The sequence below is a fragment of the Syngnathoides biaculeatus genome, chromosome 5 (genome assembly GCF_019802595.1).
Source record: "Syngnathoides biaculeatus isolate LvHL_M chromosome 5, ASM1980259v1, whole genome shotgun sequence".
Classification (NCBI taxonomy): domain Eukaryota; kingdom Metazoa; phylum Chordata; class Actinopteri; order Syngnathiformes; family Syngnathidae; genus Syngnathoides; species Syngnathoides biaculeatus.
Genome location: NC_084644.1, coordinates 30,559,092 through 30,574,746, shown reverse-complemented (window position 1 = coordinate 30,574,746; position 15,655 = coordinate 30,559,092). Strand labels below are relative to the sequence as shown.

Genomic DNA, 15,655 nt, shown 5'->3' with positions numbered 1-15,655 from the left:
AGGCACTCCGGTTTCATCCCACATCCTAAAAACATAGATTAGTTAGAGACTCTAAATTGGTCCTAGGTGTGATTGTGTGTGCGACAGTTGTCCTTCTTCATGTTCCCTGCAATTGGCCTACAACCACTTCAGGGTGTACCCCGCCTTCTGCCCGATGACAGCTGGAATTGAGGATAAGCAGCTCAGAAAGTGGATGGATGGTTTAAGCAGACAGTTTATTGTGATTTAGATGAAGACTCGACCAGTGTTTTTCAACCTTTTTCGAGTCAAGGTACATTTCTTTAATTGAAAAAATCCCACGGCACACCACCAGCTGTAAATGTAGGGAGCAGGGGGAAGCTCGATTTAACAATATACGTGTTATATTGTTAATACAAGCATTTTTTTTTTTAACAAAGAATGACATTATCGCGTCAGGTCCGAGCATCTGTTGCAGCGATTTTCACCACTTACCAACCACAACGGAGTTGGTGTTGTTGCGTCTCCGGTAAAAGAAAATCCAAATGCAAAATAGCTTTCATTGTATTGCCGCACGCCAAAATCTTTGCCGGACGTCTTTGCTTTCTTTTGCCCTCCACTCATAAGGGCCTTCATTTGGGTCCGGATTTTGTCCAGGGTCCAATTCAGAGTCAGCATTTTCCCCTCTTTAAAAACGTATGCATCGCTTTCACCGCCGTCCACTTGTCACTGCATCCATGCATCGCTAACGGATGGATCCGCCTAAGCCACGCCCACTTAGATACTGTTGTTATGCACCCCAAGCTACCGATCAAAATGCCGAAGCATGTTATGAGCGATTCATTAGAGCGAAATCCCGACAGTATTTCTGTTTCCTTTCTGCCCATGGTATCAGAAATATAGACAAAGAGTGTACAGAAACTACTTACTTTCGTTACTTTACTTTATACTTTCAACAGGGATATACTCATAATGCCAAGGTTTCCCAAAGGGGAACGGCAGTTAAAGTTTCTGCAATGTTTTGACCGTCCATGCGAAAGAATCAACCAACTCATAAATTAATGTTCGGCATCGAATGCAATAAGATTTCTGATGCCTATTGTTCATGCAAAGCAGGCTAAATTTGCATTTTTACGCTCAATAAACATGTACTTCGAAATTATATCTACGTTCATAGTGGATAATTAATTTACATATATTATGGCAGTATGCGTGTCCTCTATCAGTCTGAACGTACATAATGTACACGTAAATGTAGGCCCAAATATTTGTATTCATCTGATGGTGTTTAATCATGGCTAAGAACGCTTGAGAGCAGAACCGAGGTGCGGCTGGAAGCTTTGAGTTTCGTCCGGCTCAGGTAGAGCTTCCTCCTTCCTCTATAGGCGTTAAACCGACTAATTGAATATCTTACCTTGGAACAGATGGCTTTGTGCTTATTTATCCTCGATACGTTCAACTGGTCGTGAGGTCGGCCACGACCCTTATCCACCGTTTGCATTTATCTAAATTGGGTTTTGGGGTGGGAAAGCGCATCAGATATACTCCCAGTAATCTCTGTGGATAGCGGTCGTCTCCAATACACGTTCCCCAGCCACATCGAAGCACCATATTTCCGAATCGGATATAAGCAGGACTATACGCTTGCAATTCAGAGGCTTAAAGTAACAACCACACGCTCTCTTTGTTTATGGGGAAAGGATCACTGCTGTAGGCAGCTTGGGCGGAGTTCAGAAAATGACGCTCACTGATTGGTCAAAAGGGAGTTTGCAAGCATTCTCACGGATCCATCCACACCCGTCTCTCTAAGCACAAGGCAATTAGCTACCTGGTACTACCTACATGATTACTGTGCCAAGCGCTAGACAGCACAGGCACACAAATTGGATAATTTCCCACAGCATACCTGACAATGTTGCGGCACACTGCCCAGTGGTTGAAAAACACCGAACTAGACTACATTTTGTGACCATTTCATGAGGAAATTTCCCTAAAATTACGAAGGGTTCACATACCTTTCACTTCCACCGTACAAGAAGGAAGACCATTATAGTGAGATGGGGTGGCAGGTCATAAAGGTCAACAGTACTAGCAGTAGCATAAGACTATGCCTACAGTCCTCAGAACTTACACAGGCAGAATCCAAAATGGCGTCAAGACTGTGGCGGAGACACCAGGAGACAGGCCTGTGAACCAGGAGGAGTTGAGAGGAACTAAAGGGGGGTGTCCATTTGCTCAGGAAGTACATAACAACCACAATGATACTGCGACCGAGTTATCTGTGTCTCACAGTACACCGTCAAGTGCATGTACAAGATACAGGAGAAAGGCAAATAACACAAAAGACACCAAAGCATGCTGTTATCTGTCTTTAATGCATTTTTGCAGCTTACACTGCTCAGATATTGAAGCAGTGGAATGGTCCTCAGGGCTAAATTCAGGCAGAGCCTCCCGGCATATGACTTAAAACACATTTCTGACAAAACAGGCTCTCTTATGCTGTTTTTAAATCCAATAGCTGAAGAAAAAACTGCCCAAGGACAATAATGATGTCATATATGGAATAATATAGGGAGATTAATCACAAGACAAAAACAGGAGAGGAAGCTTTATTGATACTGAAGGGGGACATTAGTGTCTCTCTCTCACTCTCTCTAATGTGCCGCATTTATGTTTGGTCCCATTACCTGTAACAGTGAGTGACAACCATGTTGCTCACGGACGCGTCCTATCGATTCTATTCCTCATTCCTGCTAACCTAGCAGAGTGCGAAGGACCACGAGAGTCATGTTTGTGTGTGTATGTGTTCAGTTCTCAGCAGACCTGTCTAGCATGGATTTGAGGTGGGCGTGCAGCGGCTCGCACACTGCCTGGTAGGCTTGCGGGGTGAGGTGAAGGTAGTCATACATGTCCTGGTGAGAGATGCTGCCGTTGGAGTGAACAAAACCCGGGTCCACATTCAGAAAGGAGGCATGAGGTAGGCTGGCCACTGCTTCCCGCACCAACCGGTTGACCTCGGCATTACGCTCCCGCAGAGGGTTCGGGGATTTCCCTCGCGGTAGGAGTCCCTGCATCGAACGGAGAGGTATGGATGTTTATGTTAAAACAGCGGCACACCCTGAAGCATCTCTAAGAAACTGTCCCAATATTAAATAATACACATTTCTGTTTCACTGATGTCAATATAATATACTTAAAAATCACTGATACAAAAGAGTATAATGGAGGCTGGGATCGCCGATACCAATGTTGATTTAAAAAAAAAAAATCTAAAAATCACATTTCTAATTGATTCTAAAAGTAAAGTTAGATAAGCATAGGTGACATAAATACCGACCCTTAAAAAAAGTTTTATAATATGATACAGACTTGAATAGGAGCTAGCATCGCTGATATTAATAGAGTACTTGAAAATGTTGTTTCTTGCTGATACAATACCAAGTAAAACAGAGGTTGTACTGCTCATAAACAATTGACAATATGTTTCATAGCAACACAATATCAGGTAAAACTGAGCTCTATTTCTGATACCACGATGCATTCCTCAAAAAGCATATCGAAATGCTACTAAAAACTACGACCAACAGTCATATTCAGCCATAAACAAGTGTGCATGATATCAAGTTAAACAGAGGATGGTATTGCCAAAAAACACCTGAAAAAGTTTCATGCAGACACCATAGCAGGTAAATAGAAAGTAGCTGATCCCAATACAGTCACTTCATATTTAGGTGCTAACCAAAAGAGACTATATTTAAAATTGATCTTGAAAACATGAACAATACCAAGTAACACACGAGCTGGTATCGTCAATAGCTACACAAGGGGTCCCTAATCTTTTTGAGGCTGAGGGTGACTTCGTGAGCACCGATGAATGTATGAAGGGCTACATGACCTGTTTGCAGCAAACTTCAGAGTTCATTATACGTACATGAAAGTTTTGGATTATATGACATTACAAGTGTTTTAAACATTGAATTAACGTAAGCAAATTAGATTCAAAATTTAAAGCCCAAATAGCTTGTGGTGTTTTTAGAACATGACTCGCGGCTGCCTTAAATGGCCCTCACGGGGTACCATGCGCCCACAGGCACTGCGTTGGTGACGCCTGAACTTCAGTTTATCAATTGTACCTAGAAATGTATTTTAGCATGAGTAAAACTTTGTGTGCATTTTGATTGAAACATGGCTTAAGATGTGGCAGACTGACTGGCTGCACATGAAAACATGAGCCAAACCACGCACACATTGACGCTTAAAAGTTTGTTTCTTACCAATAAAATATTTTGCCTGGCTCAGCCTAAGACAAATATCTCTCACAATTTCAGATATGTCAGACGATTACCATAAAATCCTGCCATATTTCAGGCAGAGCTCGGCGACACTAGACAACATCGTATCCTGGTTTTTACGATCACTGGGCTTTATCTTGTCAGAGCAAACACTTGTTACCATGGCTACGACAACACCCATTCTACACTAATGTACTGTGCCCGTTTGTGTGCCGGGGGTGCTACAAAATGAGGGAAAACGTGTGGTGGTCATCACCAGTACTTGATGCAGAACATTTATTCAAGGACTGCTTGAGGTATCGTAACATATTTTCAATATAATATGGCTCACAACCAGGCAACAAAAGGTTACGTAGCATGTAGTGGTAGCACGTTAACACGTCACAATACACAGAAGATAATCCAAAAAAAATGTACTCATTCTGGTGTTGGAGGGCTATCATCCGGTCAAATTGTTGGACTGGTTTATGTTACACTAAAGAATGCTTTGTTGTTCATAAAAAATTACGTCAGGTAGGAAATCGGTTGCGATAGCTAATCAGGGGCAATATCGGCGCTAAAATCCAGTAGTCTGATCTGAAAAAGGGCAATATTGAGATACCAGCATCAATAGTTTAAAAAGTGTGTCTCTTAGAGATACGAGATTTGGTAAACAACAACAGAACCTGCGAACAGAGAATCCAATGGAAAAAAAAAAAACGCAATTACAACAAAACCAGTGCTTAGCTTAGATATACTGTATAAATATGCTTAATTTTCCTGCGACCCTTGTGAAGATAAACAGCTCAGAAAATGTATGGATGGATATTCTTCATTTGAATATCTTAATACAAAAACTGGAAAACCATGATAGCGGATAAAAAATACAAATTGCCTGGTACTTTGCTCTTCAAAGTTGGCTACTCTCTGCTATAATGGCATCCAGAAAAAAAGTGACACGTGTACTGTACCACATACAGTGAAGAAAATAAGTATTTCAACACCCTGCTAGATTGCAAGTTCTCCCACTTAGAAATCATGGAGGGGTCTGAAATTTTCATCGTAGGTGCTTGTCCACTGTGAGAAAGATAATCTAAAAAGAAAAATCCAGAAATCACAATGTATGATTTTTTTAACGATTTATTTGTTTGATACAGCTGCAAATAAGTATTTGAACACCATCAGCGAGAATTCTGACCCTCAAAGACCTGTTAGTCCGCCTTTAAAAGTCCACCTCTACTCCATGTATTATCCTGAATCAGATGTGCCTGTGTGAGGTCGTTAGCTGCATAAAGACACCTGACCACCCCATACAATCAGTAAGACTCAAACTTGTAACATGGCCAAGACCAAAGAGCTGTCCAAAGACACCAGAGACAACATTGTACAACTCCACATGGCTGGAAAGGGCCACGGAGAAATTGCCAAGCAGCTTGGTGAAAAAAAGGTCCACTGTTGGAACAATCATTACAAAATGGAAGAAGCTCAACATGACAGTCAATCTCAATCGGAGTGGAGCCCCATGCAAGATATCACCTTGTAGGGTCTCAATGATCCTTAGAAAGGTGAGAAATCAGCCCAGGACTACACGACAGGACTCAATGACCTACCTGAAAGGAGCTGGGACCACTGTTTCCAAAGTGACCGTTGGTAATACACTAAGACTTCATACTTTGAAATCATGCATGGCATGGAAGGTTCCCCTGCTTAAACCAGCACATGTCAAGGACTATTTGGATGATGCATAGGAGTCGTGGGAGAAGGTTTTGTGGTCAGATGAGACCAAAATGGAACTTTTTGGTCATAATTCCATTAACCGTGTTTGGAAGAAGACGAATAATGACTTCCATCCCGAGAACACCATTCCTACTGTGAAGCATGGGGGTGGTAGGATCATGCTTTGGGGGTGTTTTTCTGCACATGGGACAGAATGACCTGCACTTTATTCAGGAATGGATGACCGCGGCCATCTATTGTGAGATTTTGGAGAACAACCTCTTTCCCTCAGTCAGAGCATTGAAGATTGGTCATGACTGGGTCTTCCAACATGACAATGACCCAAAGTCAAAATCCCTCTTGCAGTGTGTGCAAACCTGGTGAACAAGTACAGGAAACATTTGACCTCTGTAATTGCAAACAAAGGCTACTATACCAAATATTAACATTTGTTTCCTCAGGCGTTCAAATACTTATTTGCACCGGTATCACACTAATAAATCGTTTAAAAAAAAAAATACATTGTGATTTTCTTCAGTGTAATTTTATTTATGTTTTTCAACTCTGTGTGATATCTTAGCGATTACCGTAGTGTTCTCGTCTTATCCACCGGTCCTTCATTATTGCAATACTTGTTGACACCTGACGCGAGTCACACGTTCACTTCAGCGATGTAGTTAGCCACGTTAGCTGTAGCTCGTAGGTAGCTGGGGCGGCTACCTCGAAATGGCAAGGAAGGATTCCACCCATAAACGGCAGAAAGCAGCAAGATTTGGTTCCAAAAGGCACGCTTCGTTTGTGTTAGTACGTACCTGGTCGCATAATTAGGGGAAAAGCCACCCGGTTCCCATCATGCACTGCAACATGCAAATTTGAATTTACAAAAAAAAAATCTTTTATTTATCAGTAGTTTGTTGAATGTATGCATTGTTCAACTTTTATGCTTATTTCACTTGTATCGTAAATGGATGCCACTATTACTATCAAACTGTGAGTGGCGTGTGTGTGTGATCTCGCAGTCAATACATTTTGATATTCAACAATAAGAGGTCAATGTTTGTCAACAGAAAACGTTTTCGTTGAGGTGTATACACTTGTGTGGCGGCCATCTGTGTGTTCAACATGTTACATTTCATGTGTGTCACGTTATTTCAGTAGTCTGTTGGGGGGGGTTCAGCCCAAAACTGAAAATTGACTAAGGCTATTTTTGACTAAAAGATTTCAGTGCATCTCTTTAATTAAAAAATAAAATAAAATAAAAAACAAATATTAGTATTATTATGGTTGCAACATGACACTAAATATTAGGAACAGATCCCTTTTTGACACACTGGGGTTCTACCCTAAACCTGTTTGGACCATGTCACTTACAAGTACAAGCGTGTGAGCGTGCGGCAGCTTGTTCTTAACCACTTGGACGATTTCCATGATGCCTCCACAGATCTGCTCAGCGGTATGGCCACAGTTTTTGGTCCCGACCCAGAGCACGACAATCTGGAGGGACAAGAGAAAGAGGATGTTACGGTGTCCTGATGCTAAAAACGGCTGAAACGTACAGACTACCTTTGGGCTGATGTGGTCCAGTTCGCCATTTGTCAGTCTCCAGAGCACGTGCTGCGTGGCGTCACCTCCCACCCCGAAATTGAGCGCATGGAGTGGAGAGAAGAGCTGCCGCCACACCTGTGACAAATACCAATAACAAAAAATAATAATAACTAAAACACAAGTGTATATTTGCGAAATCTGGGAAATAAAGTGGAAATGCAGGATCTTTTCTTACACCGAACTGATGCATAAGCTGCACCAGAAAGTCGCCAACAAAGAGGACCTCAGGTTCTTTGTCTTTACTGTCGGACAGGAAGCGGTTGTGCTGCACAAAGGCAGAAGAATTATAATACAAGAAACGCCATCATGGAAGCTTTTGGATCATTTGGTGATGCTGCCAGGGATGGGTTATAAGATAACTGTGGAATAGGAAGTGGAACTTACTGTATGGTGAGCAATAAATAATGGTTCGCCTCATCTACCTCACAGTTCTGAGGACCGGGGTTCAAATCTAGCTTCATTTGTTAGCATGAGAGTTAGCATGTTCTCCACATGCTTGTAACAGCAACACTCACACAGTATTTTCAATTTGATCAAATACATTTTTGTGCACATAACTTGATGCAGTCAGCACTTTTGTTCTGTTCGATCACTACTTCAATGCACATTTTCATACACCTGTAATGTTAGATGTAAACCCTACACAATAATTTGCAAACTCTATTCTATTTAATGATTTAACAGTTAATTACAGTGCAACATAGCAGAACAGTGGACGACAAGCTCAACTTCAAATCCCAGCCCAGCCCGTGTGGAGTTTTCATGTTCTCCCTGTGCCTTTATAAGTTTTCTCCGGTTTCCTCCCACATCCCAAAAACATGCATGCTAGGTTAATCAAAAGACACTTAAATTATTTGTAGGTATGAATGTGAGTACCAGTGGTTGTTTAAATGTGTCTTGTGACTGGCTGGCGACCATTTCAGGCGCCTCTTGCCCAGTGTCAGATGTAATCTGCTCTGGCATGCATGTGACCCAAGTGAGGATAACCGAGATGGAAAATGGACAGTTAAATAATTTAAGGTTTAGACATCTTGTTTAACACCAAATATAGAATAAATAATCAAGTACTGCTTTCCTGTCTCCTTGTGGCATCTTTATGCCAAGGAACAATGATTTGAGGAGCATCATTTAAACAAAAGTAGTACGTTGGTGCCACTTTGTGACAAGGAAATATATAGAAGTCAGTTGAGGATTTTTGTTGAAACAAAAGTAGTGCTTTGCCTACCTAGTGGCATCCGTGGCAGATTATGATTTTTTTTTTAAAGGAAACTTTAAATTAGTCGAGGATTTTGGATACTCGACACAGGTGTTGCTCCTCCTTTAAGTAAAACTCTACTATAACACACCCTTAAAAAAACAGTCGCTACAGGTTCCGCGTCACATCTCACACACACGCCATGTGGAGAACAACCAACACCGATTACGTGATCAAAAACTGATAAATGGGGTTTGCGGGATTATCTAATTGTGTATCTAGTTACATAAACTTATGATAACTGCCCGTCTGATTGCAATGTCGTCAGCGGTACATGGCGCATATAAAAATGACGTTATGCCACCAACAGACAACATATACAAACCATCGACATCCATCGTCCATCTCCCTGAGTGTCCTCACTGGCTGTGGGTGTGGCGGCCGGGTTCCGCTCGTCGGCACTCATGACTTGGTGGATCAGCTTTTGAAAGCAGGCACGTCTGACTTCGGCTCTTTCTGTTTTAATGGCATAAAACAAACACGTAAAGCTAGAGCTAACCAGGCTAGCTGCTCGCTAGCTTTCGATAGAAAAAAGTAGCACTAGCAGCTAGCTCGCATTTATTATTATTTTTTTGCAAACTCGCTCGAACACAAGTCTTTAAAAATAATCGTGCAGCCTGTGGTATGTTGAAATAAACCACAATAAATGTACATACACGTTGAATACAGACAATTAAATAGTACAAAATCCCATCCTCGTCTCCAAAAATCCCTTTCAGGAAGTGAGCTTTCACGCCGACGGCACGTACCACCATTGCTCCCCGTGGGGGTAACAGCACTTCATACTTGGGGTATTTTACGAGCATGATTGATTTTTTTGCAAAAACTATTACTATTGTGTAACTACTGGGCTTTTGTTCGTTTAATTAGGTCACATAAGCGAAAGATAAAGTGGGTTGTGAGCCTCTCTGTTGGCGTGTGTCTGTGGACTGGTCCCACCACTGCACCACGTCATAGTTACGCTCGACTGGGACAGAACGTTCAGCGTTGTCTGCTGCTATGTCGGTCAGGTTCTCGGCAGTTAATTTCAACAATCTCATTTCTTGAAAGTTTATACGACGGATTTGCTGTTACTTCCATCACACACGGCTCAAAGGTGGTAGTTGTCAACTTGGACGCACTGTTGTAACGTCACTCAGGTGCGTCTTTGTGTAAAAAGCTGCACCTGTTAGGCACCACCTCCATAACGGCTAACGGAGGAGCTGGTGCACTGGACCGTTAATGATTATCCGTACGTTTATTCTTTTAAGATATCTTTTTGGTTTTGATTTGCAGAGAGCTCAGATGACGGTCCGTGTTCTGTTTTGGCTCTGTTGACCTCCGGTAGATGGCGACCTCCTCAGTCTGCAAGTAAGGAGGTTATTTTGTCGAAAATTTGCTATACGGCCACGACTTGGCTCGAGAATTCAATGCTCGGTTTTGGCCTCATATCATTGTTGTTTGCATTGGGGTAGTACAATACTACGCTTGATTAGAGCGGTTTCTACCAGTTTTGGCTTGTCCTGTAGTTCAACAAGCGCAACTCAAAGTCTGACTGCAATGTTACACCAATGCAAAACACCAAAAACGCAGAGCATTAAGTAAGTATCGTATTTAAAATAAGTGTCCAACAGATGGGGTGTGAACTTTGATTTGGTTGAGTCTGTCATCCCCATTCTTGTCTCCATGAGTTTGCCTCCAAACAAGAGGTTCATATGCAAAAAAAAAAAAAAAAAAAATTCTCCACGCGTGGCAGACAGCTACAGCCACTTCTTGTATTTAAGAGGAGATACTGGGCGTATACACAATTTAACATAAATTTCAAGAAAGCTTTTGCAGCCAGAGGCAGAAACACGTCGCAACAAAAACAACACAGAAAATTTCAACAACATTTTTCATCACTATAAATGTTATATCGTGCACATCTAAAAATAGGCATGGGTTGTTTTTGTATAATTCGATTAATAGGGTTAAAGACAAATGACTGCAATTGCACCTTGTCTGTCTCCCATGCTGAACAAGCCTTGCTTGAACTATTTTCCAAAAGTTACTGACGATTTAAAATGGTTGCCTTTATAGTTTAAAGACAATCAAAATGTCTACTTCTTTTTCTTTTTTTGGGGGGCTTGCCCCGTTAGGGGTCGCCACAGCGTGTCATATTTTTCCATCTAAGCTTATCGTGCATCTTCCTCACTAGCACCCACAGTCTTTATGTCCTCCCTCACAACATTCATAAACCTTCTCTTTGGTCTTCCTCTCGCTCTTTTGCCTGGCAGCTCCATCCTCAGCACCCTTCCACCAACATACTGACTCTCTCGCCTCTGAACATGTCCAAACCATCGAAGTCTGCTCTCTCTAACCTTGTCTCCAAAACATCCAACTTTGGATGTCCCATTCATTAGCTTATTTCTAATCCTATCCAACCTGTTCAAACCAAGCGGGAACCTCAGCATCTTCATTTCTGCCACCGTCTCTAATCTGTACATCATGCCCGGCCTCACCAATGTTTTATAAATTTTGCCCTTCATCCTGGCAGATACTCTTCTGTCACATCAAACACCAGACACCTTCCGCCAACTCTTCCACCCCGCTTGGACCCTTTTCTTCACTTCCTTAACACACTCTCCATTGCTCTATATTGTTGACCCCAAGTATTTGAAGCTGTCCACCTACGCTAGCAGTCCAATGCAAATGTAATCTGAACATTTCTTGTATGTGGAAAAAAACAAATGAAAACGTGAATTTTTCCACACAGTTTGCTTGCAGAACAGCAATGGCAATGGTGCATAACTAGCATTTACAGCGTCATAACATGACGAAATGTGAGTTGCACAATTTATGTGCTCTCCTTCCAATTCTTCTGATAAAAGTGTATAATTAATCCCAACTATGCATTAAACCCCATTAAATTCTTTTTACATTTGTAATAACGCTAAAAGGTATGCAATAGTCCATATGATTTCACAAATTCATACATCACGAAAAAATTTAACACATGTAATCTGTTATTGCATAAATGCAAAATGGCTGCCATATCCCGGCACATTAGATCACAAATCTCTGTTTTTTTGCAGTTCCTCCCTCCAGTTGCATTCAGGATTAAGACAGTTTTAATGACTCGTGACAGAAGGAATATTTATAGAAGAAAAAAGAAAAATCCTAAACTGCAACTGGTTGTTCGTCTACGTGTGACTTGCAATTGCCAGGCAACCAATTCAGGGTGGATCTGAACGTCCAAAGTCAGTTAAGCTAAGCGCCAGCACGTGCAAGAACCCAGTAAGCATCACCAGTACAGAAAATGGTTGGATGATGATTATCTTCCAAACTGCTGCTTGTTGTGATGTGAGATGAGTTGCTTTTGCTAGCGCCACACAGGGCTCATATCTCAAAGTACAAAAAAATTGCGCTAGCTTGTATCTCAAAAATTCACGTTACCCCATTTAAAAAATGTTTTCTTACCTCTCCGCAAGAGCCAAGATGAGCCACGTGGGGGAAGGCCAATCCATCAGCAGCTGCAAATGCCACACGGACACCACTAAGCACAAAATAAAACGACTGAGATCTCGTAAGGAGCGCAGTCAGACGAGATGTGTCGGCTGCAGCAAAGATGTCTACAAGGCGGTCAAAACATACCAGTATCACCGTTGCCATCAGGGCAGCCTGGATATTGGGCACCTGCACAGCTGCTGCCATCACAGCCAGAGGGGGAACATTACACCGCCGCCGCTCTCCGACTCGCATGTGCCCACACAGGAAGCCAGCATCATCACGACGGCCCGTCTCATAGGGCATCGCGGCCTCTTCAACCGTGAGGTGAAGTCAGTGGACATCGAGCGCCTGTTACTGGGGAAGAAGGAAAAGAAAGTCAAGGAGAAGAATGTGGTGGCGAAGAAGGACAAGAAAGCAAAGGCGACATCTCTATTTGTTAGGAGTGACACCAGTGGTCCCGATGAAGAGGCTCAAGCCACAGAGACCCATCAAGGACGTGACAAGAAAATTCAGGCGTCAGGCGTAACACCGGACCAAAAAGAACAAGACCATTCTTCATTCACAACCTCTGCTGAAGCTCCGGCAGAGAAGGGCAGGAAAGTCAGGCCACGCGAGAAGCCGCCATATTTTGCGGAGCTCACCCCAATGATGAAGAACCCTCCTGACCCGCACCGGCCACCTAGCCCGGTTATCTGTCAGACGGTTGCCGTAGAAATTGAGCATGACTCTCACGCTCAAAGAGGAGGGGTCGCCCCGAAGTCCATCCGTGCAGTGGCGGAGCGCTTGTGCGAAGCCTTGCACTTCCCTTTAATGAAAAAGCGCGACCTGGTGGCTGAGAGCAGGGAGGTCCTGTTCTGTGTCCTGCGGGAGACGCACCGTCAGCACCTACAGAAGAACATCCTGAGCATACAATCAGGCAAAGGCCTCCACCGTCACGCCAGAAGAGCGGTCCGCAAGCCAAAGGACTCAAAGAAAGGCCAGGATAGACGCCGGATTCCAGGTAGGCCCACATGCTCCCGACTCATCCATTCACACTCATATTCACAGCTATAAAACGTGTCCAGTTTTTTATGACCCAAACACATTTTGAAGTGAGTAGCACAAATGCAAAAATCCTGTCATCATTGGAAGATTTGTTCAAAAACATTTAAATTATATTCCGTGTTTACATTTACAAGTTGTATTTACAAGCTTAACACAATGTGGGACGTTAATGCACTTATCTCTTACCTGTTCGAAATGAAGATTTACATCTTAGGTTACTATTATAAGGAATAGTTCCGATAAACGGTAATCTATCTTGTTCTTTGTTGGTGTTGCTTTTTTTTTTCTTTGTTCTGTATGTCGTACCGGGGCAGCAACCACTGCCAGAGAAAAATTCCTTGTGTGTTTTTACACACTTGGCCGATAAAGCCGAGTCTGATTCTGAAAGTTACTGAAATTATGCTGATGGGCATTTGTATGAAATATTTAGGAAACTGAGAAAAATGTTACTTGTAATATAATTTGCTATGATCTGGTTAGTTTGGAACACAGTGTAATCATCCGGGGCACTAGTTTTTGAATGGTTCCAAAACTAGTTTCTATATTGTGTATTACCTTTGTCTTTTTCAAACACAAAACTGACAAAAGTGCTGTTTAATTAAAAAGACAGCAACGTTTTGTGATGTTTTTAGATGCATTCCCAGCATCGTTTCAAATCCACTCTGCGGATCCTTTCTATTTGAATAATGAGGAGGCTTCAGTTTTGGAAAACACGAAGAAGGTGAGGAAGCACGTTTCCTGGGATTTCAGTCCGCCGCCACAGCAGCACCTGGACCAGGTATGAATGTCAGAATTTTATATTTTAAATTCTCTTGAGCCCCTTAACCTCACTTTGTCTCCTGTGAAGCCTACCGCCTGGCCAAGTCCTAAGGACATCTCAGCAGGCTTCTTGGAAGACATCTTCAGGCCTTGCGCCTCACCAGAGTTCAGCATGGACTTTGACTGCTCCTCCTCCAACCCCTCTTTTGCAGTGACTCATCGGTTGTTTGCCCCATCTCCCGTCTGGCAAGCAGAACCCTTGGCTCAGAGATTTGGAAAAACGCCCACTGCAGTGGATCCCTTCGAGGACTGTTTTGTGCGTGGGGAGGGTCAGTCGCAGGTGAGCGGCAGGCGACACGGCCCCCACCAGGAGCTAAGAGGTCGATATTCACTGCAGCACTTTCCCCAACCGCAGAACACTTTAATTGAAAACCAACCATCCTTCACCTTCCCCTCCCACATGTTAACCTCTCTCCATGGGCACCATTTCCCACCATCTTTTTTTCTCGAGAGCCCTCCACCCCCGTTCACTTCCTTGTCGAGCCCCAAACATTGGCCCTTTGGCTCCAGGAAATTGTACTGACGAACTATTTGACTCACTTTTTTTTTTGTGTGTCCTGTGTGCTGATTTCTGTTTATTTGGAAACACTCATCGTAAGTCATTGTACTTGTCACTCCACAGATAAAGAACAGTAAAGGTGTTCTCTTTGTATTAAAATTAATCATAATAAACTTACCACAAAACATTCCGTGTCAGTACAAATTCATATTGAAACACTATAAAAGGATACAAAAGTCAATGCAAGTGTCACCCTTGTGCTATCGTACGCACCAAATAGAGTGGTGCACTGAGATGCTAGTTTAATTCGTTCATGACTATTTTTACACATGGCTGTTGGGTGTCACAGGTGCTCGGGGAGTGCGGGAGGGATGTGTTTTGTGTTTTGTCTTGTGAAGCAATTTGTGTCGCTTTTTATGCATGAAATGCTACAGCGATCACTTTGATTAATTGATTTGACCATGCTTATAACTAAACACTTGTTTTCCTAAATTGTTTTCCCGTCAAAATAAATGGAAATCCATCTTTGATAATCTGTTAGCCCCCCCCCTTACCCACTCCCAAAAACATCAAAAATATTGTAATGTTAAAAAAAGAAAAACATAACCTGCAAAAACAAATACTGTAATAACTTTTCCCAATGTAATGGCATTCCTTGCTATTATGTGGGATCTACTGTATTCATAGTTTGTAAACCAGATTAATGGTCTGTTGCTGCAACCAACTATTTGTGTCATCTAATTTTGGAAGTCTGGCGTGGACTCGTGTCTCAAACTTATGGCCTTATCTCAACACCAAAACTTGGACAAACGATGGCACTTGTATTTAAAAAAATAAAGCAATAAATCTTATGTCAAGGCTATCGTATTTCAAGGCAGCACTAGAAACCAGTTGCATTAATTCCTACAGAACGAACTACATATATATAATCCACAAAAGTTGAATCGATGTAACTGGACTTATCCTCAGTGAAAAACTGACTTTGGATGATGGAGAATGGACACTAATGAATCATTATAG

The 15,655-nt window shown here is 42.4% G+C and overlaps 2 protein-coding genes across 7 annotated transcripts; one reads left to right on the top strand and one right to left on the bottom strand.

Moving 5' to 3' along the window:
• Window positions 1-2,314: 2,314 nt before the first annotated feature.
• Window positions 2,315-9,255, bottom strand: pafah1b3 (platelet-activating factor acetylhydrolase, isoform Ib, gamma subunit). Its single transcript, XM_061818963.1, has 5 exons — window positions 9,131-9,255; window positions 7,726-7,815; window positions 7,509-7,625; window positions 7,317-7,439; window positions 2,315-3,026 (listed from the first exon to the last, which is right to left on the bottom strand). The coding sequence occupies exons 1-5, from the start codon at window positions 9,209-9,211 to the stop codon at window positions 2,766-2,768; spliced, it is 672 nt and encodes a 223-aa protein (XP_061674947.1). The 5' UTR covers window positions 9,212-9,255; the 3' UTR covers window positions 2,315-2,765.
• si:dkey-250k15.4 (triadin) lies at window positions 9,099-15,646 on the top strand. Of its 6 annotated transcripts, XM_061818955.1 has the most exons (6): window positions 9,886-9,944; window positions 10,081-10,155; window positions 11,859-12,060; window positions 12,255-13,273; window positions 13,950-14,095; window positions 14,165-15,646. In XM_061818955.1, exons 4-6 carry the CDS (start codon window positions 12,262-12,264, stop codon window positions 14,657-14,659), a joined length of 1,653 nt encoding a protein of 550 aa, XP_061674939.1. In that variant the 5' UTR covers window positions 9,886-9,944; window positions 10,081-10,155; window positions 11,859-12,060; window positions 12,255-12,261; the 3' UTR covers window positions 14,660-15,646. The 6 variants fall into 6 exon arrangements, with proteins under 6 accessions (XP_061674936.1, XP_061674938.1, XP_061674935.1 ...); XM_061818952.1 differs by lacking the exons at window positions 9,886-9,944; window positions 11,859-12,060 and adding an exon at window positions 9,099-9,239; XM_061818954.1 differs by lacking the exons at window positions 9,886-9,944; window positions 11,859-12,060 and adding an exon at window positions 9,528-9,596.
• The last annotated feature ends 9 nt before the right edge of the window (window positions 15,647-15,655 follow it).